General features: G+C 40.8%; 1 protein-coding gene across 2 annotated transcripts in view; it reads left to right on the top strand.

Annotated features, from left to right (window-relative positions):
- Positions 1–27270, top strand: part of USP32 (ubiquitin specific peptidase 32) — a 124354-nt gene that overhangs the window by 11303 nt on the left and 85781 nt on the right. For both annotated transcript variants that reach the window (XM_054708936.1, XM_054708935.1), the window contains exons 2-3: positions 17040–17167; positions 26654–26759. In XM_054708936.1, coding sequence (XP_054564911.1) covers positions 17040–17167; positions 26654–26759 — 234 coding nt within the window. The remainder of the gene's footprint in view (positions 1–17039; positions 17168–26653; positions 26760–27270) is intronic.

The following is a 27270-nucleotide window of genomic DNA, read 5'->3' as shown; positions in this document are numbered from 1 at the left end:
CTAAGTATTAGTTTAGTGAATTTTGACAAATGCTTTGCACTTACGTTATCATCCAATTCAAGATACAGAGTATTTCTATCACCCTGGAAAGAGCCTTCATTCCTCTTTCCAGATAATCATCCCCACCCACCAGAGGCATTTGACCTGATTTCTGTTACCATTAAATATTATTTGTTTTGTTTGTTCTTGCACTTAATATAAATGGACTCATGAAGTATGTTTCCTTTTGCGGCTGGCTTTTTTTGCTCAATATGATGTGATATTCATCCATGATGTTGCTGAGTAGAATTCTACTTTATGACTATAACACAATTATTTATCCTTCTTTTGGACATTTGAGTTTCATACAAGTCTTTCTGGACATACTCTTTCATATTGCTTATATACCTAGGAGTGTAGTGCAATGGTTTGGTCATAGGGTAGGTATATGTTTAACTTTATTAGAAACCACCAGATAGTTTTCCAAAGTTGGTTAAGGTTATAGAACTTTCATTTCCACCAGTTTCTGTTGCTCTAACTCCTCACCAATGCTTGGTATTGAGTTTTTTAAATTTTAGACATTCAGATTGGTGGGAAGTAGTATCTTGGTGTATCTTGTGGATGTTGGCCATTTGTATATCCCTTAAGAGCCCCTTTTTTCTATGAATTTTGTTTACTGGCATCTTGTGTGTGTGTGTGAGTGTGAGTGTGTGTTTATCTTTGTCATATCTTACCTCTTTGAGGACATTAATAATACATTTCTAAAAGTTTTTTTTCTCCCTAAATAGACTCTTTGATAAAAAAATCCCTAACAGTTTTTTGCTTCTTTCATATTAGGGGCTTTTCACAGGTGCTTAATAATCTTGTTCCTCTGCTCATAAAACTGATTAGAAGTTCTAAGTTAGTGGGGCTTGTTGCTGAGCATTTTCATTGTGGAAACTTCCACACACGCGCTTCCAAGTCAGTATCTTTACTCAGAGAAGTCTCCTCAGGTCTAGAGGGTAAAGGTCTGCCAGACTCTGAAAGCTCAGAGGAGAAAGAGGTAAGATGTCTCTATATTCCCATGCATGTGTTTATTTAATACCTCTGTTTTTATTTATTTATTTTTTAAAATATATTTTATTTATTTTTTACAGAGAGGAAGGGAGAGGGATAGAGAGCTAGAAACATCGATGAGAGAGAAACATCGATCAGCTGCCTCCTGCACACCCGCCACTGGGGATGTGCCCGCAACCAATGTACATGCCCTTGATCGGAATCAAACCCGGGACCTTTCAGTCCGCAGGCCGACGCTCTATCCACTGAGCCAAACCGGTTTTGGCATACCTCTGTTTTTAGAATGGCTTAGTTAACCTCACTTATTGTCTGGTATTTAAGGATATTTTCTGGTGTTCAGAGAAGTGTGTCATGTCTTCCAGACAATAAACTTCTAGTCTTTGTCATGGTTGGGAAGGCTTGGTAAGCAGGCTGTGTGGAATGGGATTGGAGATCTCTGGAATGTCATTGCTTTTTAAATAGCTTTGAGCCAATAGCATAATTGCTTTCTTTATTCCCATCCTCCTGCACCTTCTAGTGGCACCCTGGTCCCACTAATTCTGAGCCTTTGTGGGATTCTGCCATATAAAAAACTCACCTTTTTTCTATTGGCAGTTTAGGATTCAACTTTCTTACATCTACTAATTCCTTTAATATGTGTCTGCTTTACAGCTTCAAATATTTTCTTAGTTTTATCTCTTATTTTAATTTCTTTTGTCTTTGGTTTCATAAAACCTTTAAAGAAGAAAATAATCCCTTTATTGAGTTTTAGTGGGCTTTAAGAAGGGAGTAAAATTAAATGTTTCAACCCAGTGTTCTTTTACCAGAGCTCTGTATTATTTTTTTGTCACACAGTATATATCTTCTTTTTTTTTTTTTTTTTACAAATTATTATATTTTCGTAATTGTAATTTTTCTTGGTTTCTTGATATTCCATTGCCTGGATTACTTATAATCTATACTAATAAAATCATAATATGCTAATTAGACCGTGAGACCTTCTGGAGACCTTCTGGACATCCTCCGGGACAAAGCCATGGTGGCGGGGCTGAGGCAGAGGCAGTTTAGGGACAATCAGGCTGGCAGGGGAGAGCAGTTGGTGGTGATCGGGCCGGCAGGCGGGGGCAGTTGGGGCGATTGGGCCAGCAGGGGAGGGCATTTGGGGGCGATTAGGCAGACAGGCAGAGGGGTTAGGGGCAATCAGGCAGGCAGGGGAGAGGAGTTAGGGGGATCAGGCCGGCAGGGGAGGGCAGTTAGGGGGATCAGGCTGTCAGCGGAGGGCAGTTGGGGGCGATCGGGCTGGCAGGCAGGGGCAGTTGGGGGCGATCAGGCAGAGAGGTTAGGGGTGATCAGGCAGGCAGGCAGAGGCAGTTAGGGGCAATCAGGCAGGCAGGCAGAGGCAGTTAGGGGCAATCAGGCAGGCAGGCAGAGGCAGTTAGGGGCAATTAGGCAGGCAGGCAGGTGAGTGGTTAGGAGCCAGCGGTCCCAGATTGTGAGAGGAATGTCTGACTGCCAGTTTAGGACTGATCCCACTAAACCAGCAGTCGGACATCCCCCCAAGGGGTCCCTGATTGGAGAGGGTGCAGGCTGGGCTGAGGGAAACCCTTCCCTCTGTGCATGAATTTCGTGCACTAGGACACTAGTTTACTTATATTTTGCCTTATTACTAGGTACATGTTTCTTTCAATTTTTCACTCACTGCATTATTCTTAAGTGAACATCTTTATTTGTTTCCACTAATTTTAGGATTCTTTCCTTGGAATAGATTTCCAGAACTGACAATCTTTTTTTTCTTGATACTCAATATAATTATTTATCTATTTTTACAGTAAATCCTTTTATTGTTTTTTAATTTTAGTTTTCAATTACAGTTTACATTCAATATTATTTTCTACTAGAGGCCCAGTGCACAAAATTCATGCACGGGTAGGGTCCCTAGTGGCTGCCGGCTTGGGCCTCCATTTCCCCAGCTGCCTGCCACCACCACTGGCCAGGGTGGGGCTGGCCTGGGCGGGTGGCACTCAGGCAAGTAGGTCCACCAGCCCTGCCCCCTGGTCGAACTCCTGGTCGAGGGGACAATTTGCAAATTAGGCTTTTATTATATAGGGTTGGTTTCAGGTGTACAGCATAGTGGTTAGACAATGATATACTTTACAAAATGGTCCCCCTGATATTTTCAGTACCCACCTGGCACCATACATAGTTATTGCAATATTACTGACTATATTTCCTGAGTTGTACTTGACATCCCCATGACTATTTTGTAACTACCAATTTGTACTTCTTAATCCTTTTACCTTTTTCACCTAGTCCCCCAATCTACCTCCCCTCTGACAACCATCAGTCTGTTCTCTGTATCTGTGAGTCTGTTTCAATTTTGTTCATTTATTTTGTTCTTTAGAGTAGCGTTCGCCAACTGGTGGTCCGTGGACCACTGGTGGTCCATGAGGTCCGAAAGGTTGGCGACCACTGGTTTAAGGAAACCTTTGGAGAAGTGGTAACCAACCGGTGGTCCTCGGACCACTGGTGGTCTGTGAGGTCCGAAAGGTTGGCGACCATTGCTTTAGAGTCCACATATAAGTGAAATCGTGTTATTTGTTTTTCTCTGACTGACTTATTTCAACTGATCATAATACCTTCTAGATCCATTTGACTCAAATAATTTTCTGAAAGTAATATATGAATGTTGATTTTACTACTGGGGGTTGAGTCCGCAACCTGGGTCTGTACCCTTGACTGGAATTGAACCTAGGACCCTTCAGTCTGCAGGCCTATGCTCTATCCACTGCACCAAACCAGCTAGGGCTTAACATGTCTTAAAAATACATCGGTTTTAATTTATGATGACATATTTTTAGTATTTAACTTTTTGTTATTCACCTGAGATTTATTTTGGAGTGTGGTAAAGTTATGATCTAAATTGTAAGATTTTTGTTTTTTTCATTTGTGTATGTGTGTGTTTTACTTTTAAAGCAGCTATCTAATAGCCAGGGAATCATTTATATTCACATTTAAAAAAAATCTTTAAAAAATTGAATATGTGTAATAACTCGTATTTTGCCTCATACATTCTGTTCTAATTGTTCTCCCATGTAGTCTTACATCAGGAACTTGTGTATTTCTCAGAAAAACTTGTATTTGTACTATATGAAGTCAAGACTTCCTTATTTTAAATTATTTTGTTCTGCTTTGGTTGTTGGGAAGTGTTTGTACACTTTTGCTTTTATGTAATAAAACTTTAGAATGTTGTCATCTTGAGGTTATTTATAAAACCATGTATGATCATCAAAAATTGCTGACAGCGATGAAGTGTACAATAAGGAAAATAAACTTACTCATTTTTTTTTACATTGGTCTTTAGAGAGAGAGAGTGGAAGAGAGGGAGGGAGAAGGCGGGGGAGAGAGAGAGAAAGAGAGAAAAAACATTGATGTGAGAGAGACACTAGTTGCCTCTTGCACCTGCAACTCAGGTACGTGCCCTTGACTGTGCCCTTGATCGGGAATTGACCCGTGACCCTTAGGTCCAAGGGCTGACACTCTAAGCACTGAGCCAAACTAGTCAGGGCACTCTTAGACTTATTTTATGTTTACTTTTTTGATGGCCAGATTCAATTCGTGGTTTTAACAGTTATTGTTTTTTGTTGTTGTTGTTAATCCTCACCCAAGGATATTTTCCCATTGATTTTTAGAGATAGTGGGAGATTGGGAGGGAGAATATTAATGTGAGAGAGATACATCAATTGGTTGTCTCCCACTTATGCCTCCACCCGGTGGGGTTGGAACCTGCAACCGAGGTGAGTGCCATGGACTGGGAATCAAACTGTGACCTCCTGGTTCCTGGGTCAATGCTCAACCACTGAGCCACACCGGCTGGGTGAAAAAGGGGGCTTGAGGCTTTTTTATCCACTTAAATAATAGCAGTGTGTTTCTTGAGTGTGTTTGTGGAGGAAATATTCATTTCAGTTTTAAATGTCAGAGTACTAGAACTATTACTATTAAACACATAAATTAATTTTTCATGTCATTTTGCAGCCTATCCTTTGTATAAGTTTGGATTCAAGGCCAAACTCTTTTTGATAGTTTTGTTCTAGTTTTTCACATATATTTATTCTGTGGTATTATTTTTTTTGTATTTTAATAAAATGACATATAAAATTATATTTGTAAAAATGTCTCCTCTGAATGAGTCCTTTTAGTAATTACTTTGTTTCCTAATGACTTTATAACCATTACCATGAAGTCAGTGTAGAATAATGAAAAAGTAATAAAATTTTTGTGTATAACTAGGACAAGAATTCCTTGGGGAAATATTGAGTGAATGATTACAGGAAAGTAATTCTTTAGTTACAGATTAATTGTCTTGAAAGTTAAATTCAGCTTAAAATGCAGTAATTTTTAAAGACAAATTCATAAAGAAAGTAGATTAATTGAATTAATTAGAGCTTGATTGATAAGGTAAACTGGAAAAAAATGCACTTTTTAAAAAAAATTTAAACAAAATTAACTTTCACTTGTTGAAATAACTTTTTTCTTCAAGCCATAGGCTGGTAATGCTGTTGTCTGTTTATCTGAATGTTTAGTAAAACAGTAATGACTTTTCCTCTTATGCTTGTGGGTAAACTATTGCCATTTATGCCAATAGTTTTACAGTTAGGTACCTGTCTGAAAGTTGTGATCGGGAGTTTAGGATGAGAAGAATATATATCATTAGTATTAGAAAATTTGAGATCAGAGAGCTAGTAAGAAAAAATATCTAAAATACTCATGAAAATTAACCTTTTGCACTCGGATGTCGAGTGTGACTCCACACGGTTAGCATTAGAATAAAGGAATCGAGAAAAAAGCAAGCGAGTGCAAAGGGTTAAGTATTAATGGTATATGAATCCTTTCTACAAAAATTTTAAGCTCTTAGATATTAATATAATTTTAATTTAAAAATTTCAGATTAAAACATTTATCATTACCAGATTGGTAAACACTCTTGAGAAAATATAAAGCAAGAACTCATTTTGGGGTGCATTTGAGATCTTGCTCCCGGCATATGTGGTCAGTTTGGCTCAAACTTTTATTAAAAACAATTCAGTTGGTAAATGTCTGAATTTATCTTTTTTTATAAATATGCTTTTTAAATGGATTTTAGACAGGAAGAGGGAGAGAGAGAGAGTGAGAGAAAGAGAGAGAGAAACATAAATGATGAGAGAGAATCATCTATTGGCTGCCTCTTACACACCCCTACTGGGGATTGAGCCCACAACCCAGGCATGTGCTCTGACTGGGAATTGAACTGTGACCACCTGGTTCATGGGTCGATGCTCAACCACTGAGCCATACAGGCAGGGCACATGTGAATTTCTTTATATAATTCAGAATTGTCCACACCTGACTCTTACCCTAATTTTTTCAAAACTGCTTTTAGTATTAGAAGGAGTAACATCTGAAGGTTTTTCAGATGTTATATGTTGTAACCATTAATAGTACTGAAAATGACATTTTTCCTGTCACTTGGTAGGTGTAGTGGTTGCCAATACATCAGTTTATTTTCAAAGTATCTATATATATAAAAGCCAAGCGACTGTAATGGCGGAATGACCAGTCACTATGACATGCACTGTGGCGGCCAACCAGCCCGATGGGGGCCCTGTTTACCCACCCGCAACCACCTGCCATCCCTCTCCCCCCGCTGGCCCGGCACTAATCGGCCCCTCCTACCCCGATGAGGGGCAGGGCCATCTGGCCAATCTCAAGCATTCCCTCCCGCCCACCCCCACCGCCCAGCCCCTATCGGCCCCATTGGGGTGCTGGCCAGCCAAACCCCACCTGTGCATGAATTCGTACACCAGGCCTCTAATTTCTTCATAATGACAGCAGCATTGAGAATAGACACTATATGTGCTCTTTTTCACCAGTTTTTCAAGAGTGATGTTTATTTCAATTATTTCCATCTATATGGAAAGCAGAACTATTTCAAATTTCATTACTGTATTTTCTTTTGACTAGTACTTTTTTGTTTTGTTTCCAAATTTTCATTAATTTGTTTTTTTCTAAGGTGATTTTTTTTGTAATGCCTTTCAGCAAGGATCTTAGTGACACATAAGAATAGGTGAATTCTCATACAACTGTAGGAAAAAATTCATGATTTCTTTTTTTTTTTTAAATATATTTTATTGATTTATTACAGTGAGGAAGAGAGAAGGATAGAGAGTTAGAAACATCCATGAGAGAGAAACATCCACGAGCTGCCTCTTGCACACCCCCTACTGGGGATGTGCCTGCAACCAAGGTACATGCCCTTGACCGGAATCGAACCTGGGACCTTTCAGTCCGCAGGCCGACGCTCTATCCACTGAGCCAAACCGGTTTTGGCAAATTCATGATTTCTTAATTAAAATACAAGAAAATAACTTTCAACCTGAATTATGGGATTAGCTAGCAGTACTAATAATAGAATGTAGATGATCTGACTTTTAATTTTGTAACCATTTGATGAAGATATAAATCTGTGTTGTTATTTGTGGCTTTCTTTACAAATTGAAGCCTAAAATATAGACTTTAACTTTTACATGGAAGATGAATCTCATTGGAGGATTCGACTTTTTTAAAATTTGCAAACATATTCGTGAATAATAAAGTTTCTGGAAATGTAAGGTTTAGGATATATTATGTTGTAAAAGACTGCTCTTAAAGTGAAATAGAATGGAGGTAATAAATGGTTTCAAATTCATGAATTTTAAATGTGATTGGCTTAGCAGGTTTGGGGCAATGGTGATAAAAGAGAACCTCACTAGTTTCTTTAGGGAACCTTAAAGTACTTGTGGATGAGGCAGCCTTTCGCCAAGCCTCCCCACTCTGGCTTCCCAACCTTCCTCTCTCTCCATCTCCCTCAATCCTTTCCCTCTTTGCTTTCTGTTTTTTCCTCTCTCCTTCCTCTTCCAAACAGGGAAGAAACAATACTGAAATGTATGTTATTCTTATTTCATAAGACTATTTTAAGAATCTTGTGAGATAGTATCTGTGAAATTGCTTTTTAAAAAGTAAAATGCTAGGTTAGCTACAACATTTAATCTTATTTTGTTTAAGGTTAAAGGCAGTGATGATAACCTGTCATTACATTTTGGTTAGATTTGCGAAGGGATTTAGGCTACTAGATGTCTTTGACTGATCCCCCTTACCCCCAGGAGAGTAGTTGGAAGCATATAATTTAATGTAGTTGAACTGATGAGTGCCATGTTGCTGATAGCTTAGAAGTTTATGAACCAGGGGAATGACTGATTTGTGTGTTTGCTGGAAACGAGTGAACTTAGAAAACTTGTCAACATATGTTGACTAGTCATTTTGTTACGGAGAATTTTTTAAAAAGCTAATGAATACTTAAAGGCATTCTTTCCATGACATTTTTAAGACTCTTCTGTGGTATTTAAATATACAACAGATTTCCTATGGCCATAAACTAAGTGGAGTCTTTTTTGATTGATGTTCTTTTCTTATGGGCAGTTTTCAAGGACACATTCTTTCTAGAAGTTATTTGAATTTGTTAACTATAGTTGGCATGTTTCAGAATGAGCTGTTAGGTGAGCATTCCGGCCTCCACAGAATGAGCTGTTATTCTTAGTAGAAGAAAACTTGTACAACTTGCATTTTTCTCCATTTGTATTCTAAGTTTATAAGTTGTTTGTTAATGGTTTATTCATTAACAAAATAGCTTTGTTGTCCAGCACACAGATTTCATTCATATTATTTTTTCTTCACATTTTTATGCTTGTTAATAAAAAAACTAATAGGAAGGAGGAAGCAGAATTTTCCCTTAGACTACTTTAATTTTTATGCAGTGCAGCAAAGCTCAGGGATGCTGAGGAACATAAGTAGTGGCAGATGGTCCAACCTGATGCTCTGCAAAGTTAGGGAGGTTCATTTTGATTACAGACACTAGCAGTCTGTGAAGTGAAGATATGGAGTCACAATCTATTCTACAGCCTGCACTAACCATGTGTGTTGTGGTAAAGCCAAGAACAACTTTGTATGGACATAGTAGAAGAGATGACTAGGTCTAGTACTGTTTCTAAGTTGTGAGGTTCTGACCTGTAACTTTTTCTGATTGTTGCCTATACATCTTTATATATTTCAAGTAGTCAAATTGTTTTTTTTGTAGTACCCTCTATAGATATCCAGATCTCGTCCAGAGTGATCTCGTCTATTAATGTATTTAGTACTTAACTTTGCAGTCTACTCATGCCAACTATAATGTAATCATCACTAGTCTGTTTTTTGCAATTTTCCTATCTGTGTCATATTTGTAGATTTTTCTTTGTTTCTGTCATGGGAATTCTTCTGTATTCTACTTTTATGTTCTGTTTATATTTTACCCTTTTTTTCTCATAGATATTTTAGAAACTTTGGAGGAATGGTTATTTTTGACATTACCTTCAAAAGCTATATTTCTATGTTTTAGTTTAGAGCCAGAACAAAATATTGTGAATGCTTAAAGGGATTTGTGAAAATGTCATTTTGGTAGACTTGTTCACTATCAAAGGTTAGATTTGTATTATTGAGTGATTTAATGAGGTTAGAGAAACATATTGGGTTAACTGAGCCATTGGAACACCTTTTTTTAAACCTAAGAATAAGCCTAGTTTTAAAGTACTCTATCCATTTATTTCTCTATAGAAACAATGTTATAAATGATTATTAGATTCATAGGGAGCTGGCTTACAGAAATTTTAACTCAACCGGTTAGCTGAAATACTGTACATTTGCAATAAAAAAAAGTAGTAGGAACAAAACTGGGAATACTAGATGACAATAAAATTGAAAAAGTTATTTAAAGATGTATGTAAATGCTAATGTTTATAGATATGGAACACCCATCTCTGCTAGGCCAGTCACCCTTTTCAGATGCAGCCTTAGAGTATTTATCAACTACTATTATACACTTAGAGGGATGAGGGTATCTTTAGGGAATTTTTGTCCATTTTTAAGGAGCTGTTGAGTTGTAAGTCAGATATTTGCACTATCTTGGACTGTTCCTATGTATCTGGCATAGGTTTATTAGTTTTCATGTAGTAGAATCTACTCTTTTAAATCAGCCTTTTTTTGCTCAGTATAGTATTCAAGTTTCATCCATGTTGTTATGTGTATCAGTACCTTTTCCTTCTTTATTGGTGAATAATTTTCCATAATATTAATGTATCTTAGTCTTTTTATTCACTTGTGCATGGACATTTGGGTCATTTCCAGTTTTTGGTTATTATCAACTAGGGGCCCAGTGCACGAATTTGTGCACCTTGAAACAAACTGTGGCTATGCCCCTGCCTGGCCCCTCCCACTGTGGCCCCTGGCCCTGCTGCCGCTGACGCCTCTCCCATGCGCTGATGGCGCCGGGCCTTGCTTGCACCTGCTGACAGCACTGAGCGATTGGGGCAGGCGCCATTAGTGGGTGCAAGCGGTGGTTGCTGCTCCTATTGCAGGGGAAGGTGGAGAAGCCCTGAGGGGAGATCGGGGTCGGCAGCCGCCACTTGCACCCGCTGACGGCACCGAGCGATTGGGCCGGCGCTGAGCGCCGGCTATGGGTGCGAGCAGCAGCTCTGGCGCCAGCACCAGGTGCAAGCGGGGCCAGTGCTGGCAGTAGGTGCAAGTGCTGGGCGGGACCACGGCGCATGGGAGCAAAGAATTTTCAGTAACCACCAGAGGCTCGCCCCGGATTACAGCGACCGACTGGCGCCCCACCTTGGTCTGGCGCCCCTGCTCACCAGCTCCACCTGACAAAAAGCATCTCTTAGGCAACAAAGGAGAGACTGTTTTTGTTGGTGACAATTAGCACAATTTTAAAACATAAAGAGGCCATCCAGAGTGTTAATGTTGCTAAGGGTGTGAAAGTGCTCACAAGACATCACCGGCAATTGAATAGGTAGAAAAACTGCTGTTGATTGGATAAGCATAAAGCAGCAGTGATAGCAGTTAGCCTGTGATAGCATTTCGGAGGCAGTGATAATAATGAAAAAATCATTTAAGGTTAGTAGGGGGTGGTTTGATAAATTTAAGAAAAGAAGTGTTTGTTTATAGATTAAACAGTACATTAAACATGTATATAAGAAATCATTTGGGGGGTCTGGAACAGATTAATTCAATTTACATGATTTCTAATGGGGGCGGGAAGGGGGGAATGATTCAGTTTTCGAACAAATCACTTCTCCAACAGCCTTTCCGGAATGCATTAAGTTGGAGAACCAAGGTTCCATTGTATGTTATCATAGATACAAAAAGACAATAATAAACAGGCTCAGTTAAGATAAAGATTGACCTTTGTCAGGGAAGATACTGGCCTAGGACATGACTGCTTTTAGTTAAAAAAACACCCACATTTTTTTTTTTATATATATATTTTATTGGTTTTTTACAGAGAGGAAGAGAGAGGGATAGAGAGTTAGAAACATCGATCAGCTGCCTCTTGCACACCCCCTACTGGGTATGTGCCCGCAACCAAGGTACATGCCCTTGACCGGAATCGAACCTGGGACCCTTGAGTCCGCAGGCCGACACTCTAATCACTGAGCCAAACCGGTTTCGGCAACACCCACATTTTTATTTTAGACCATCCTTTGTGGTTATTTTAGGATTCTGCGTTTGTAAGACTGCCTCACAGGCCTCCTTTGAGCTTTTCAGGTTTAGTATGTGGCCCCTTTTTTGTCTGCACCTGTGTGCCTAAAGGCAGAGCAAGAGAGTAAGCTTTTAAGCTCTGGTGTTTCTTATAATCTTATCCAATCATGACTTCACCCTTATGACCTCATTTAACCTTAACTACTTCCCAGCTCTAAATACAGTCTCGCTGGGGGTTAGGGTTTCAACATACGAATTTTGAGAAATGTGTACATTCAATCTATAACATTTTAACCCTGGCCCTCCAAAATGAATGTCCGCAATGCATCAGAAATACATTCATTCTATCCCAACAGCCCCCCAAATCTTAATTCATTCCAGCATCAATTCTGAAGCCTAAAGTCCATAGTCTATCATCTGAATCCAGATATGGGTGAGACAGGAGATACATTCTTCCTGAGACAAAATTCCTCCCTAGCTGTGAACCTGTGAAACCAGTCAAGTTAATGGGCTTCCAAAATATATTGGTGAGACAGAATAGGATAGTCATTCTGATTTCAAAAGGGAGAAATCTGAAAGAAGAAAGAGATGACAGGTCCCACGCAAACTCAGAACTTAGCATATCAAATTCCATTAGATGTCTCGATAATAACCCTCTTTGGTTCAGTGCACTGCCTTCCAGGCCCATTGGGGAGGCAGTGTACCCCCATGGCTCTGTGGGGCAGTCATGCCCCCAGGCACTGGGCCATCACCTTGCTCTTGAGGCACTGGGTGGTGGCATCCTGGTTCTCCATCCTCAAACCAAGGAGACCCCACCTTTTGAAACCAGTCCTGCCTTCTGGGCCTGTGGTAGGAGTGGCAGCCCTGCCATCTCTGAATCAGCTTTGTAGTCAAGCTTCCCTTTTCTTGAAGGATATCTCTTGTTTGTGCTAGGTAACTAGGTCCCATCTGTAGAATCCCAGAAGTCTTGACAGCCCCTCCCCCCCTTTTTTTTTTCTGTTTCCTTTAGTCCCAGCTGGAAGTGTTTCTGCTGGTATAATACAGTCTTTATTCCTGGCTTCTGCTGAGGTGATTGATTAAATTGATGGCTCACATCCATACTAACCTTATCAAATAGTTTTTCAGCCACACTTTTAGGGTTCTTTTCAGAATAAACTTTGTCTTTTTGTAGTATGAATAGGCTGAGCATTTTCCAAATCTTCAAGTTGTGTCTCTTTTCTGTCAGTAAGGAGAAAACAATTCTTTGACATTTTGCTTAGAAATATCCTCAGTTAAATATTCAATTTCATCACACAAAGGTTCAGCCCACTTGGCCACTTTTTAACAAGGATCTCCTCTTCTCCAGTTTCCAATAACATATTCCTCATTTCTGTCTGAGATCTCCCCAGAATGGCCTTTGATGTCCATATTTCTACCAATGGGCTCTTTACAGCAATATAGGCCTTTTCTGGCCTGCACCTCAAAACTCCTCCAATCTATACCCATTACACAGTTCCAAACCATGTCCACATTTTTAGGTATTGATTATAGCAGCAACCATTTCTCAATACAAAACTTGGTATTAGCTTGGGCTGCCACACAAAATACCAAAGCCTGGGTGATTTAAACAACAAAATTTATTTCCTCACAGTTCTGGAAGCTAGCAAGTCTAAGATCAAGATTCTGTCAGGGTTTGGTTTCTGGTGAGAACTCTTCTTGGCTTGAAGAGGTTTGCTTTTTTTCTGGATTCTTACATGGCCTTTCTTCTCTGTGCATGTGGGGAGGTAGAGATGGGGGACAGTGCAAGCTCTCTGTTGTTTCTTATATGGACACAAGACTATCAGCCCTACTCGCATAACCTCATTTTTTCATAACTCCAAATGCAGCCACACTGGGAGGTAGGGCTTCAGCATATGAATTTTGGGAGTGACACATTTAGTCCATATCAGACATATAAACACAAAATATTCAAATTCTACTATAGACTTAATCTTCATCAGTGAAACAGATTACACCTTAGAACCAAGCAGACATCTAGAAATCATCATAGATCCTTTTTTCTTTATTGTTCTTGCACAGCTAATTATTTATCGAACCATTCAGTCAACTTTATCTCTTAGATCTGTCTTACTTTACCTCTGTTATTGTTTTTGTTAAAATATATTTTTATTGATTTCAGAGAGGAAGGGAAAAAGGGAGAGAGAAGCATCAGTGATGAGAGAGAATCATTGATTGGCTGCTTCCTGTATACTCCCTACTGGGTACTGGGTTCCCTACTGGGAACCTTCAGTCCGAAGTCTCTATCCACTGAAAAAGCTCTGTCCCAGTTAGGGCTTTACCTCCGTTTTTAGTTTAGGCCTTCATCTCTTGTCTGAACTAATGCAGTAGTTACTCAAACAGTCTTTCTGCTGCCTATGTCTTTTCAACACAAAATCATGAATGTAAGTATAATCCTGATTGTTACTTCCTAACACTCGGGAATAGTGTAGTGTCCATCCATATACTTGTACCTTCTTTTATCAGTTAGGGTTGTTTCAATGTATATTAAACAGAAAATAACTTAAATAATATACAGGGTTTTATGTTTCTCACACACAAATCTGGAGATAGGATATGCAGAGGTTATATGGCAATTCCATGGTTATCTAAGCTTTTCTGTTTGTTTGTTTTTATTGACTTTAGAGAGAAAGGGAGGGAGGGAGAAAGGAACATCAATTTGTTGTTCCAATTATTTATGCATTTATTGGTTGATTCTTGTATGTGCTCTGCCTGGGGATTGAATTCATAATCTTAGTGTATAGGTACGACACTCTAACCAACTGAACTACCTGGCCAGGGCTAATTTTTATTATTCTATTTTCCATCTTACCTAAATTTTTATTTTTAAAGTTTTCAAAGTTTCACTTGTACAATGAACACTTTTATGTTCTCCTTGTCTACATATTCACCAAGTGTTAGTCTATTTATTTTGAATAAATAAGAAAGACTTTATTTTCAGTAAATATGGGTTGTGGCAATATTTCAGGGTTTGATATTCTATTTTGAGCATATACAATAACTTACTCAATTTATCCTCTGTTGATGGACATTGTTTCCTTCTTATAAATGCTTTAAAAAGCTTATTTACATTTTTTACCCTGGTCGGTGTGGCTCAGGGGTTAGAGTGTCGCCCCGTGCACTGAGGGATCTCAGGTTCGATACCTTAGTTACCGCTTTGCTCCCCACCCCCAGTTGGGGATGTGTGGGAGGCAACCAGTGGATGTGTCTCTCTCACATTGATGTTTCTCTCTCCATGTCTCTCTCTCTCTCTCTCCTCTCCCTCCCCCCCCATCTCCCTCCTATCTTTCTCCCACTCTCTCTGAAAAAGTAAGGGGGAAAAATATTCTCAGGTGAGGATTAACAAAAAACAAATAAAAAAGCTTATTGTTATAAATGATAACAAAACATTACAAAACAGTTTTTCAAATAATTTGTAATCAACAGTGTATGTGATTATTATTTTATACCTTAGTTATTGATTTACTTGTCTCCTCCACTAGACTGTGAGTATCCTAATTTGTTAATGAAGCCATTAATGAAAATTAGCCATCTTGAAGAAATATATTCCAGTAGCTAAGTAATTTCTTCTCTATTACTGTAATTTATAAGATGAGTTTTGCTTTTCATTTTTATGTTCTAACAAGGAAAAAAGTATATTAGTGTATAGGGAATGTTAATATTATAAGTACAATTTTTAATGAATTAAGCATCTAATTTCACACTTGGGCTACTTATTCAAGCATTAGCTCTTATTGTATTGTCATTGTTCAACATGTTGTTGAACCTATGACCTTTCCCTCCCTACCACAGACACTTATTGAATGATGCATAACCTATATGCCAGGCACTCTTCAGTCTTTATCTTGCTGTTCCTTTCTGCCTTACTTGAGACTGTAGACCAGTCTCTTCTTCCTCTTGTTTGGAGACCACACTCTTGTTTTTCCTTTTGTAACTATTCCTATCAACTTTCTTTAAGTATTTTTTCCCATGCGCTCTAAGAATTGATTTCTTCCAGTTTCTTCTCTGTCTCATTGTGTTTCTTAGTAATGGTGTTAATTGCCACCTATATACTGATGACTCCTTTTAAACCTTTCCTAATTTCCTAAGCTTTACACTCATAATTGTAAAAACCCAATGGATCTCCTCAAGCTTCCCTATATTTGATGTGTCCTTACCAGAATCTTATCATCTTTTCTTGATCACATCCTCATTTTCTTACATTCCCTTTCTACATGATAATGCTATCTTTCAAACTTCTCAATATAGAATCCTGAGTATTATTATAGATTGCTTTTACTTTCAAACAAGGCCCAAGTTCCACTGACTTTTCTTTCTAGGTATTTCCCAGATTTAGCTCCTCCTTTTCTTCTTGAAGTAGCAGTCTACTTTTTGCTTCCACGTTTGTTCAGTTCTCTACATTACTGGTAGAGTGAACTATCTGAATTTTATTTATGTCCTGTTTTCTGTTTGCCTGGAGTTTCTATCTGAATTGTATCTGACTGTATCCCTTCCTTATTATGACAGAACAGAATTCTCTATCACTTGGTCAATGAATGCCTCTCTAAACTTATTATTTACTATTCCCTGCCTTGTTTATTTTGTTATAGTACTTTACAAGTCTCCATAGGTTCTATATGTATAGAAACAAACTGCTATCTCTGCTTGGTATGACCTCGTCCCCTTTGCTTGGATTAGTCTTTAAAATTTTATGTAATCATCTTTTCTGGCTAGAAGTCTTTCTTTTCTTCTAGCATGGACTAAAAATAACATTTCTGTGTCTCCTTTGTGATCATTGTACTGACTGCATAGCATTAAAGAGTGTTTATTTTTCTGTCTTTGTAGACAGAGATTGATTGTTCTAGTCAATGAAAAAAGTCTTGCAATGCCTAAAAGGAAGTAATGGCTTAGTAATCAGTTTTTGATAGTGAGTATCTAAAAATTTTAAGTTGTTAGAATCATCTATTAATAGGTTACATTATCTGTAAATGATGACAAAAATTTAATCTAAACTTGGGGTTATCCTCCACTTAGGTGCATGCTTAAGGACTACAAACAATATAATTTTTATCTCAAAGGAATGAATACATTGCTGCTGAAAACATTAATGCCAGAACCTAATGCCATTTAATTTACCTGCTAATTTGAAGTACTTGTTGCCTCTTCCTTGCCCCTGCTTGAAATTTGTATATATAATCTGTTGTTTGAAGATAGTGGGTCAAGAATTTTCATATTTATTTTCTAGATTAGATTTGTAAATACTAGAATTATGTCTAAGTATCTTTGGGTTTGTTTTGCTTATCCGGGGAGAGAAGTAATGGTTGTCAAATTTTATTAGGATCTGGATTAAAAAAAAAAAAAAGATTTTTTGAGTGATTTCTTTTCTGGTTTCTTATCCATCTTCAAATTCTGAATTGCAGTTACAGATGTAGAGCTGAAACGACTGAAAGATGCCTTCAAGAGGACCTGTGGACTCTCATATTACATGGGCCAACACTGCTTTATCAAGGAAGTGCTTGGGGATGGAGTGCCTCCAAAAGTTGCTGAGGTAATCTCTGTGTTCTACGTGTTCCTTTGAGATAGTTACCCTCCAGCCTGAGTTTTTGAGGGGCCTCTTGGTCTTAACAAACTTAAACCCTCCTTTATTTTTCTTGCTGAGTAGTTAAGTTTTAGATGTCAATATGGCTATGTTCTTAGAGGCTAAATGGAAATACTGCAGAGCTGCAATTCTGCTTCTTTTGTATTTCTGAGCTTTACTAGCCACTGACTATGATCATGAAACCATTTGAATGACTGGCTTCTTATTCTTGTAAACCTCATCACTCTGGCATATTTTTATGTTGGGATTATGTTTTATAAATTTTGTGTTAAAGAAAACCTTTTCATATATAGAAAATTAAATTCTATAAAATTAAATGTTGTAAATGAAACACTAGCTTATTGGAACTTGTAAAGGCTTATTTAGATTCTACTAAAGTTTTTAGATAGAGATAAAATGTGCTAAGTTGATAAAAATACTCCCTTTCTGAAAATAATAAGTTTACTATTTTATAGGTATAGTCACAGATATGCATTATGTCATTCTAAATGTGAAAAGAGAATAAGATTAATAAAACAGGGGAAATTATAATAGGAATTTTAAGCTTGGTATATTACATAGAACCATAATTCACCATTCCTAATTAGTGACAGTTTCTATTCTGACCTGTCTTGTGTGCTTTTGAATCTTGTGGTTTACATGATAACAGAGATTACATTTTGTGTGTATGTGTTTTAATCTTTTTTTGGTGGGGCTATATGTTGCATTAATTCTCTTATATGTATTGTGTAAAATTGTGTAGTTCTTGTTCTGTCATTATTTCAAATTTATGACAGAGTTAGCTTTTTCCTAATACGACTTACTGGGTTCTCTGTTTCAGTATGAATTCACCTACTTTTATTTATTGATTTAAGAGAGAGAAAAACGCTGATTTATTGTTCCACTTATTTATGCATTCATTGGTTGCTTCTTTTATGTGCCCTGACTGGGGATGGAACCTGCAACACTGGCGTTATTGGGATGACACTAACCAACTGAGCTACCTGCCCAGGGCTGAAATCTTTCTTGACTACTGGAAATAAGTTTATATAATTTTGTATTCTTTGTTGTTTATATCTTAGTTTGAGATTTTCAACAGTGATTACTCTCTGAAAATTTACTATGTGGGTGATATTGTTCTAGTGATGATATTGAAGATATTTATAACCTCTTGTTTTACAATGAGTATTCTAGTTGACCTTGTGATTTAATAAAATAAAATTCAGCTGTTGACACAATGTTTGTCACACACTGATACAAATAGTTGAGTTAGGTTTTGATTTTCCCATTTCTTATAGAGTTATATAGTATTTACTTAATAGTTAAGTAATATAGTGTTTAGGTCAATATAAGCTACCAGTGGCTGTAGGTAAAGGCACCAACTGGCATGAATTTAGGAAGAGCTTGCCCAGAGCATGCTTGGCTCTTAGTTTGAAAGATAATCGTGCAACTAGGCCCGGGTGAGCCCAAGTGGCCCTGGGTCTGGGAGAGGCCAAGCGTCCCTGGATCCGGGTGAGACCATGTGTCCCTGGATCCGGGTGAGGCCGCGTGCACCTAGGCCCGGGTGAGCCCAAGTGGCCCTGGGTCTGGGAGAGGCCAAGCGTCCCTGGGTCCGGGTGAGACCATGTGTCCCAGGATCCGGGTGAGGCCTCGTGCACCTAGGCCCGGGTGAGCCCAAGTGGCCCTGGGTCTGGGAGAGGCCAAGCGTCCCTCGGTCCGGGTGAGACCATGTGTCCCTGGATCCGGGTGAGGCCTCGTGCACCTAGGCCCGGGTGAGCCCAAGTGGCCCTGGGTCTGGGAGAGGCCAAGCATCCCTGGGTCCGGGTGAGACCATGTGTCCCTGGATCCGGGTGAGGCCGCATGCACCTAGGCCCGGGTGAGCCCAAGTGGCCCTGGGTCTGGGAGAGGCCAAGCGTCCCTGGGTCCGGGTGCAACCATGGGTCCCTGGATCCGGATGAGGCCTCGTGCACCTAGGCCCGGGTGAGCCCAAGTGGCCCTGGGTCTGGGAGAGGCCAAGCGTCCCTGGGTCCGGGAGCGACCATGTGTCCCTGGATCCGGGTGAGGCCTCGTGCACCTAGGCCCGGGTGAGCCCAAGTGGCCCTGGGTCTGGTAGAGGCCAAGCATCCCTGGGTCCGGGTGAGACCATGTGTCCCTGGATCCGGGTGAGGCCGCGTGCACCTAGGCCCGGGTGAGCCCAAGTGGCCCTGGGTCTGGGAGAGGCCAGGCGTCCCTGGGTCCGGGTGAGACCGTGTGTCCCTGGATCCGGGTGAGACCTCGTGCACCTAGGCCCGGGTGAGCCCAAGTGGCCCTGGGTCTGGGAGAGGCCAAGCGTCCCTGGGTCCGGGTGAGACCATGTGTCCCTGGATCCGGGTGAGGCCGTGTGCACCTAGGCCCGGGTGAGCCCAAGTGGCCCTGGGTCTGGGAGAGGCCAAGCGTCCCTGGGTCCGGGTGCGACCATGTGTCCCTGGATCCGAGTGAGGCCTCGTGAACCTAGGCCCGGGTGAGCCCAAGTGGCCCTGGGTCTGGGAGAGGCCAAGCGTCCCTGGGTCCGGGTGAGACCATGTGTCCCTGGATCCGGGTGAGGCCTCGTACACCTAGGCCCGGGTGAGCCCAAGTGGCCCTGGGTCTGGGAGAGGCCAAGCGTCCCTGGGTCCGGGTGCGACCATGTGTCCCTGGATCCGGATGAGGCCTCGTGCACCTAGGCCCGGGTGAGGCCACGTGCCCCTGGGTCTGGGAGAGGCCAAGCGTCCCTGGGTACGGGTGAAGCCAGATCCTGGGTCCGGGTGAGCCTGTGCGCCCCTGGATCCATCCGGGTGAGGCTGGGTCCCAGGCCCGGGTGAGACCACACGCCCCTTGGGTAGGGGTGAGGCCACGTGCCCCTTAGTCTGGGTGACGCCGTGCCCCTGGGTTCGGCCGAGACCAAACCAGAGGGAGTCGGACCTCCATTACCACCATTTGTCCACCATCCAGAGCTGAGGGGTCAGTGCTGACATGTACACATAAGGAACTACTGGACATTGAAATTGGGTCTCAAAAGAACTGTTGGTCCAGGGGGAAGCTCGCTACAGATTGATTCATTTGCCTGTCAGCATAACTATTATTGCTCGTCTCACATTCAGTTCTTATTAGTATATATCTAGTGACATATGATCTCGCTCATCTAGGGGAAATGATGAACAACATAGACTGAGGAACAAGAACAGAACCAGAAGCAAGGAGGCATCGATCGGAATATCGGGCCTCAGAGGGAGGATAGGGGAGGGTAGGGGGAGGGTGGGGGAGGGGGAGAGTTCAACCAAAGGACCTGTATGCATGCATATAAGCCTATCCAACGGTTAAGTTCAACAGGGGATTGGGGCATGCGTGGGGAGAGGGGTGGGATGGGAATGGGGGGATGAGGACAAATATGTGACACCTTAATCAATAAAGAAATTAAAAATATAAAAAAAAAAAAAGAAAAAAAAAAAAAGAAAGATAAGGTCAAACTAATAATGGTATTTTACTGTAGCTTGCCTAGGTGAGACAATTTTTGACTGTCATGGAAGTTCTCAGAAATGCTTGCTTACTACAACTTTTACATTTAAGAAATAGGAATGATATACCACTATATCAAATTTTTCTCCATCTGAAAACCTAAGAAAATAAGTCTTTAAAACCAAAATGCTTATTAATGAGATGAGGAAGATGTAGAGTAATTAAACACATTAAGGGAAAATGTATCCCTCTATTTTTTATTAAAGTTCTACACAAGGTTGGTGCCAAGAAATACTAATTCAGTTGTTTACTTCTCTTCTTCACTGTGTTTCCCTTACCCCCATTTGATTCCTTGCACATAGATGCACAATATTTATTACTAGTGGCCCGGTGCACAAAATTCGTGCACATTAAAAGGGGGGCCCAGAGTCAAGTCTCCACCCACCCACATGTGCCTCAAAATTGCGTGAGACCCAGACCTGGCCCCCCCGCATTGGGCTAGATTCAGACCCGGCCAGTCCCACCCTTGTCAAGCCCCGCCGGGCAGGGGGCGTAGCCTCAGGTCCCCTGACCCGGTGCCAGGACATGGTGTATGGCCTGAGGTCCCCCAGATGGGGTGGAGGACGTGCCTTGAGGTCTCCCCTTAAGCCCCACCAGGTAGGGGACACAGCCTGAGATCCCCTGTCAAGCCCCACTGGGTGGGGGGCATGACCTGAGGTCCCCCGTCATGCCCTGCCAGGCCTCACGCGCAGCCTCAGGTCCCCCGTCAAGCCCTGCTGGGCGGGTGGTGCAGCCTGAGTTCCCCCGACCCAGCACTGGGGGTGCACCTTAAGGTCCCCCGTCAAGCCCCACTGGGTGGGGAGGCATGGCCTGAGGTCCCTGTCAAGCCCCGCCAGGCAGGGGGGCGCATCCTCAGGTCCCCTGGCCCGGTGTTGGGGTGGGGGGCGCAGCCTCAGGTCCCCCAGCAAGCCCCACTGGCAGGGGGGTGGCGCAGCCTCAGGCCCCCAGTCAAGCCCCGCTGGGCGGGGGGCGCAGCCTGAGTTCCCCCGACCCAGCACTGGGGGTGCACCTTGAGGTCCCCCGTCAAGCCCTGCTGGGTGGGGGCATGGCCTGAGGTCCCCCAGCCTGGCGCTGGGGCGGGGGAGCAGCCTGAGGTCCCCTAGCCCAGCACCAGGATGGGAAGCGCACCTTGAGGCCCCCCGTCAAGCCCCGCCGGGCGGGGGGCATGGCCTCAGATCCCCTGGCCTGGTGCCAAGGAAGGAGGCACTGCCTGAGGTCCCCCAGCCTGGTGCCAAGGCAGGAGGCGCGGGCTGAGGTCCCCCAGCCTGGTGCCAAGGCAGGAGGCGCGGCCTGAGGTCCCCCAGCCTGGTGCCAGGGCAGGGGGCACAGCCTGAGGTCCCCTGTCAAGCCCCATGGGAGTGGAGGAGGGCATAGCCTCAGGTCCCTGCTGATTGCTTGTTAACGCTCCTTAAGGGAACTTGGCCTCAGCTGTGGGTGCAGCCATCTTTGTGATGGAGTGATGGTCAATTAGCATATTCCCTATTTATTAGATAGGATGTGAGGTATAATTTTTATTATTTGGCTTTATGAATAGTTTCTTTTTTTAATTGGAAAAGTGATATTTCTTGTTATCAAATAAGTTCAAGTTCTAATGTGTGGATTTTTGTGGAACTTCTTTCCTTGGTTATTGTGCCCTTAGGAGGAAAACTAGCTATTAAAGCTATTAGTAGGGAGAAAGTATTATTTAGAATACACTTAATGTAAAATTTTTTTCCTAAAAATTCTTTCTGTGGTACATTTACTCCAATACTCTGAAGATTCTTTCTTTCTAAATATTTTTAATTGAAATTTTTATCAAGCTACAGATTCAGCCCAACTGGTTTGCTCAGTGGATAGAGCGTCAGCCTGAGGACTGAAGGTTCCCTGATTGGCTTACAGTCAAGGGCCTGTACCTTGGTTGCAGGCGTGATCCCTGGCCCTGATTTGAATGCATGTGGGAGGCAATTGATGTGTCTCTCTCACATTGATGTTTCTCTCTCTGTCTCTTCCCCTCCCTTCCACTCTCTTTTAAAAAATCAATAGAAAAAATATCCTCTCGTGAGGATTAACAATAACAACAAAAGAGATACAGATACAGATGTAGTTATTAAGAAAGAATATAGAGAGATTCTTTTTATACTTTGCCCATTTCCCCTGAAGTTAACATTTTGCAAATGCATAATACCAAAACCAGGTATATCGACCCTGATACTAGTCACTGATCTTATTCTGCATTACCTAGTTTTATTTGTGTGTGTATGAAATTCTGTATAATTCTATAACTGTGTGGGTTTGTGTAGCCACCACCACAGTCAAGAAACCAACAGTTGGTAAAGTTGCCCAAGCGTGATAGTTGGATAACTTTTGGAGTTTTCTGGTGTTAGAGGTCTTCTGTTGGTAGAAATCACAGTATGGAACCTATGTGCATTATGATTTGCTGCTGTCCATTCATCATTGTTCTTCTAGCATTATCTTTGATTTCTGGTTCTGATTTGGTTTGGTTTGAGATACTTCTTATGTTATCCTTTTGTTCCTGAGCATTAGATTCCCTCATCCAGGTGTGTTTGAGGATCCTTTTGTTTGTCCAGACTAGTCCTGAAAAAGGATCAGCAGCTTAATTGAACTGATATTTTGAAAGCTATGTATCAAAAGTTTTTTGGACTGAAATATAGTCCCTATTACTGATTTACATTGCCTCTCCCTCCTCCCCCATTAAGATCAGGATTATTTTTTAAAATATATTTTTATTTATTTCAGAGAGGAAGGAAGAGGGAGAGAGAGATAGAAACATCAGTGATGAGAGAGAATCATTGATTGGCTTCCTCTTGCATGCCCCCCCACTGGGGATAGAGCCTGCAATCTAGGCATGTGCCCTTGACCGGAATCGAACCTGGGACCCTTCAGTCCACAGGCCGACACTCTATCTAGGGCATCCAAACCGGCTAGGGCAGGATTATTTTTTTAATCTTTAGGAACCACATTAAGCCCACATGAGCCTATTTATTTGAAAGATAATAGAATATTTATTTATTATTTTTGAATTCCAAAGAGATACTGCCTGAACTGTTTAATTATCATTAGTCTGTTCCTCATTAGGTCATTTGAGAGCATCATGCTATAATGGTCAAGGTTGTTATTTTTATCCTCCTATGAATAATTTCAGCTGAGCTCAAAACTGGCAATAACATAGTTATCTCTATATATAAAAGGCTAAGTGACCAACTGTCTGACCTTCCAACTGGCCGGCCAGCCAGTACATATAACATGCACTGGCAATTTAAAAATAAACATTGACTCGTGCATGCATGATACATATAAAGCTCTCACTAGCGCCAATCGTATGCATGTATTTCGATCTTCATTGTTGATCGTGAATTTGGTTGACACGTCTATTATAGAGAAAGGGTGAATAGCAATATTAAAATATTTCTTCTAATTAATTTCCTTTCAATGTGCACGAATCTATGCACCAGGCCACTAGTATATAATAACATAGTTTGCAGATGTTACAAGAGGTACAATTTGGTTATTTGAAACCAAACCTTTCCCTCAGAGATACTATGTCACTGTGATAGACTTTGATTGTTGTTTATTAATATTATATGCTAGTTACTTTATTAGCTGCTTTGCCAAGTATATCATTTAGTACTTTGAACAACCACATGTAGCTGGTTTATCTGTTAATTGGGATGTTAACTTAGAACACTTAGGTAAATTTATTTGCCTAATGAATTCACAAATTTTTATCTGACAACTTAAGTTATATGACATTTGTCATTATGTAAGTACTGATGTTACTATCATTTTATCAGTGAGGAAAAGATACTGAGGCTTAAGGAAGTTAGGTTACTTGCTCAAGTATTAAAGCTAATGAGCAAGTCCATGTATCTAAATCCATATTAGCTACTGTTCTATATTGCTTCCGACTGATGATGATAATAACTAATATTTATGGAGTTAATTTGCCAGGTATCTGAAGCTATGATAAACATTTTATGTAATTTATGTCATGTAATTCTCACCACACCATGTGAGGTGTAGATGCTATTCTTATTAATCCTCATTTTCTGGCTTTAGAAATGGGGGTGGAACTAGAAGCCACAGAGGATTTTGGCACAGTATCATGATCCCAAATTTTTGTTGTCTCTACTGGAGCCCCCCCATTGGAAATCTGCTACCTCCCAGAGATGGAATTCAGCTATTTGAATTGGGAAATTGGAACCTTCCCTTATAGGCATTTAAATAAGTTCTTTTCCCCTGCTGCTCCCTAACCATAGTTAATATGCATACTGGTTAATCCCATGCTGTTCTCTAGATTGAATTAGATTAGTGAACAGTAGGAGAATACTTTATTCTTGAGTCATTACCATGCAGCATAAAATTCTATTAACTTAGGCAAAATGATTATAGCTTTGTTGCCTAAAATTTTAAGCTCAATTCTGTTCTTCTGTATTTACTATATATAAACTAAATTTTTAAGAAACTCTAAATACATTACATTTAATCTTATTACCTTTAGCCAAGTGTCCATCCTGAGATGAGTTTGATTCTATATTGTTACCTATTTTATTAGCCATCCCTCCCAACTTTATTATTTACAAAATTAATACATGTGCCTTCTATATCATAACCCTAGTCATTGATTTAAAATGCTTAGAACGTGGTGCTACTAGTATTTGTAAGTAACAGTCTGTACCTTGGCCATAGTATTGTGCTGGCTGGGGGTATGGAACCCTAGAAAGAGACAGGTGGTGTGGCAGTCTCAGAGGTATATGAAGAGGAAGGAATCAGAGGAAGTTAGGCTGACTCGTGGGCATTTTCTAGCAGAACCAAGATTGAAAGCAGAATATACACTCTAAGATTCTGAGGGTTAGGAAGATTAGGTTATCATTGGGAGGCAGTGAGGCGGATTCAACAAAGAAGATTCGGTCAAGGTTCTCCAGTGCTACAAGCCAGCCTTTGCATGTTGAATATCTGGAAAAACTAAAGCTGGGTGGTTCTCCAACCCAGCTTTGTTTGTTTAAAACATTCAACTTTGTGGTTGAAAGATGGATGTTTTGTATAGGACAGCAGAGACTGAACTAAGTAGTGCGGTGATGGCGAACCAGTGCTGACACGCAGCCGCTAAGGCGGTCACATGCCGAGGATGAAACATTTGCTGCTCCTGAGGATGAAACATTTGCGAAATAATGTTTTTTCCTCAAAGTGACACACTACCCGAGTTATGCTCAGTTTTTTGGTGAAGTTTGACACACCAAGCTCAAAAGGTTGCCCATCACTGAAGTAGTTTTTTTTTTTTCTGGAGCTGAACACAACTAAGGCCTAGATGTTATCTCTAGTCTGACTGAAACTGTCTCTGTGGTCAATAGACCTGAGGCTTTGTTCCTGAGATTATTTGATACAAACCAGAATGTCATTGTCCCAAGGATTTAATGATTAAGGGAGTGACTGTGCAATGAAGAAGGCAAGTGGGTCTGGATGCTGGATGAGGCCAGTTTGAATCAAAAGGAAAGAAAAAAGGTCATATTAAAGAAATGAAGTTTCTACGTGGTTACACATTCAGTTAGAGAATGTCAGTCTTTTAAATCAAAATGATGTGTATACATTTTATAGAAGTTGAAGGAAGTTCTGTAATCCCACAGAATCCTTATCACATTATTGGGGCTGTTGAAGGACCTTATCTTTCTGGACCTTTCTAAGGACTCCAAAGAAACAGAATAAATACTTAGTGTGTGAGCCAGTGGTATATGTATTTGAGATTAGATACAGTATATTCTTGGCTGAGTGCAATAACAAGGTGTTAAAGAAGAAGAAGGGGGAGAAACTTATCATTTCACTAAAGTTTACCAGGGCCTTGTTTGGAGATGGAGACAAGATTTGTTTAAGGTGTTACCAGCCTCAGATTCCTCAACATCTAAGATTGGCTTCATCATTTTCTCCTAGGTGATTTACTGTTCTTTTGGTGGAACATCAAAGGGATTACATTTCAATAATTTAATAGTTGGACTTGTTCTTCTTACAAGAGGCAAAGATGAAGAGAAAGCAAAATGTAAGTACTTTTTTTATTATCTCAAAATGATAATATAGATGGGTACAGAATTATTTTACCTCATTTTTTTAAATTGATTTGAGAGAGAGAGAAATTGCTTTGTTGTTTCACTTAGTTATGTATTCACTGATTGTTTCTTGTATGTGCCCTGACCTGGAGCGAACCCACAAACTTGGCATATCAGGATGACATTGTAACCAAGTGAGCTCGCCAGTTAGAGCCTTACCTCAAATTTCTGATGATAAGCAAAGGATTTAAATTGCTATTTCTTTGAAGAAGATAACAAGTGTCCAAGAACCACTTGAAAAAAATGCTCAGCAGCCCGGCCAGCGTGGCTCAGTGGTTGAGCATCGACCAAGAGGTCGAGGTTCCATTCTCGGTCATGGCACATGCCCTGGTTGAGGGCTCCATCCCAGTGGGGGGCACTCAGGAGGCAGCTGATCAGTGATTCTCTCTCATCATTGATGTTTCTATCTCTCTCTCCCTCTCCCTTCCTTTCTGAAATGGATAA

This window comes from Eptesicus fuscus, chromosome 20 (assembly GCF_027574615.1).
Source record: "Eptesicus fuscus isolate TK198812 chromosome 20, DD_ASM_mEF_20220401, whole genome shotgun sequence".
NCBI classification, from domain to species: domain Eukaryota; kingdom Metazoa; phylum Chordata; class Mammalia; order Chiroptera; family Vespertilionidae; genus Eptesicus; species Eptesicus fuscus.
This window is presented reverse-complemented; position numbering and strand designations above follow the sequence as displayed.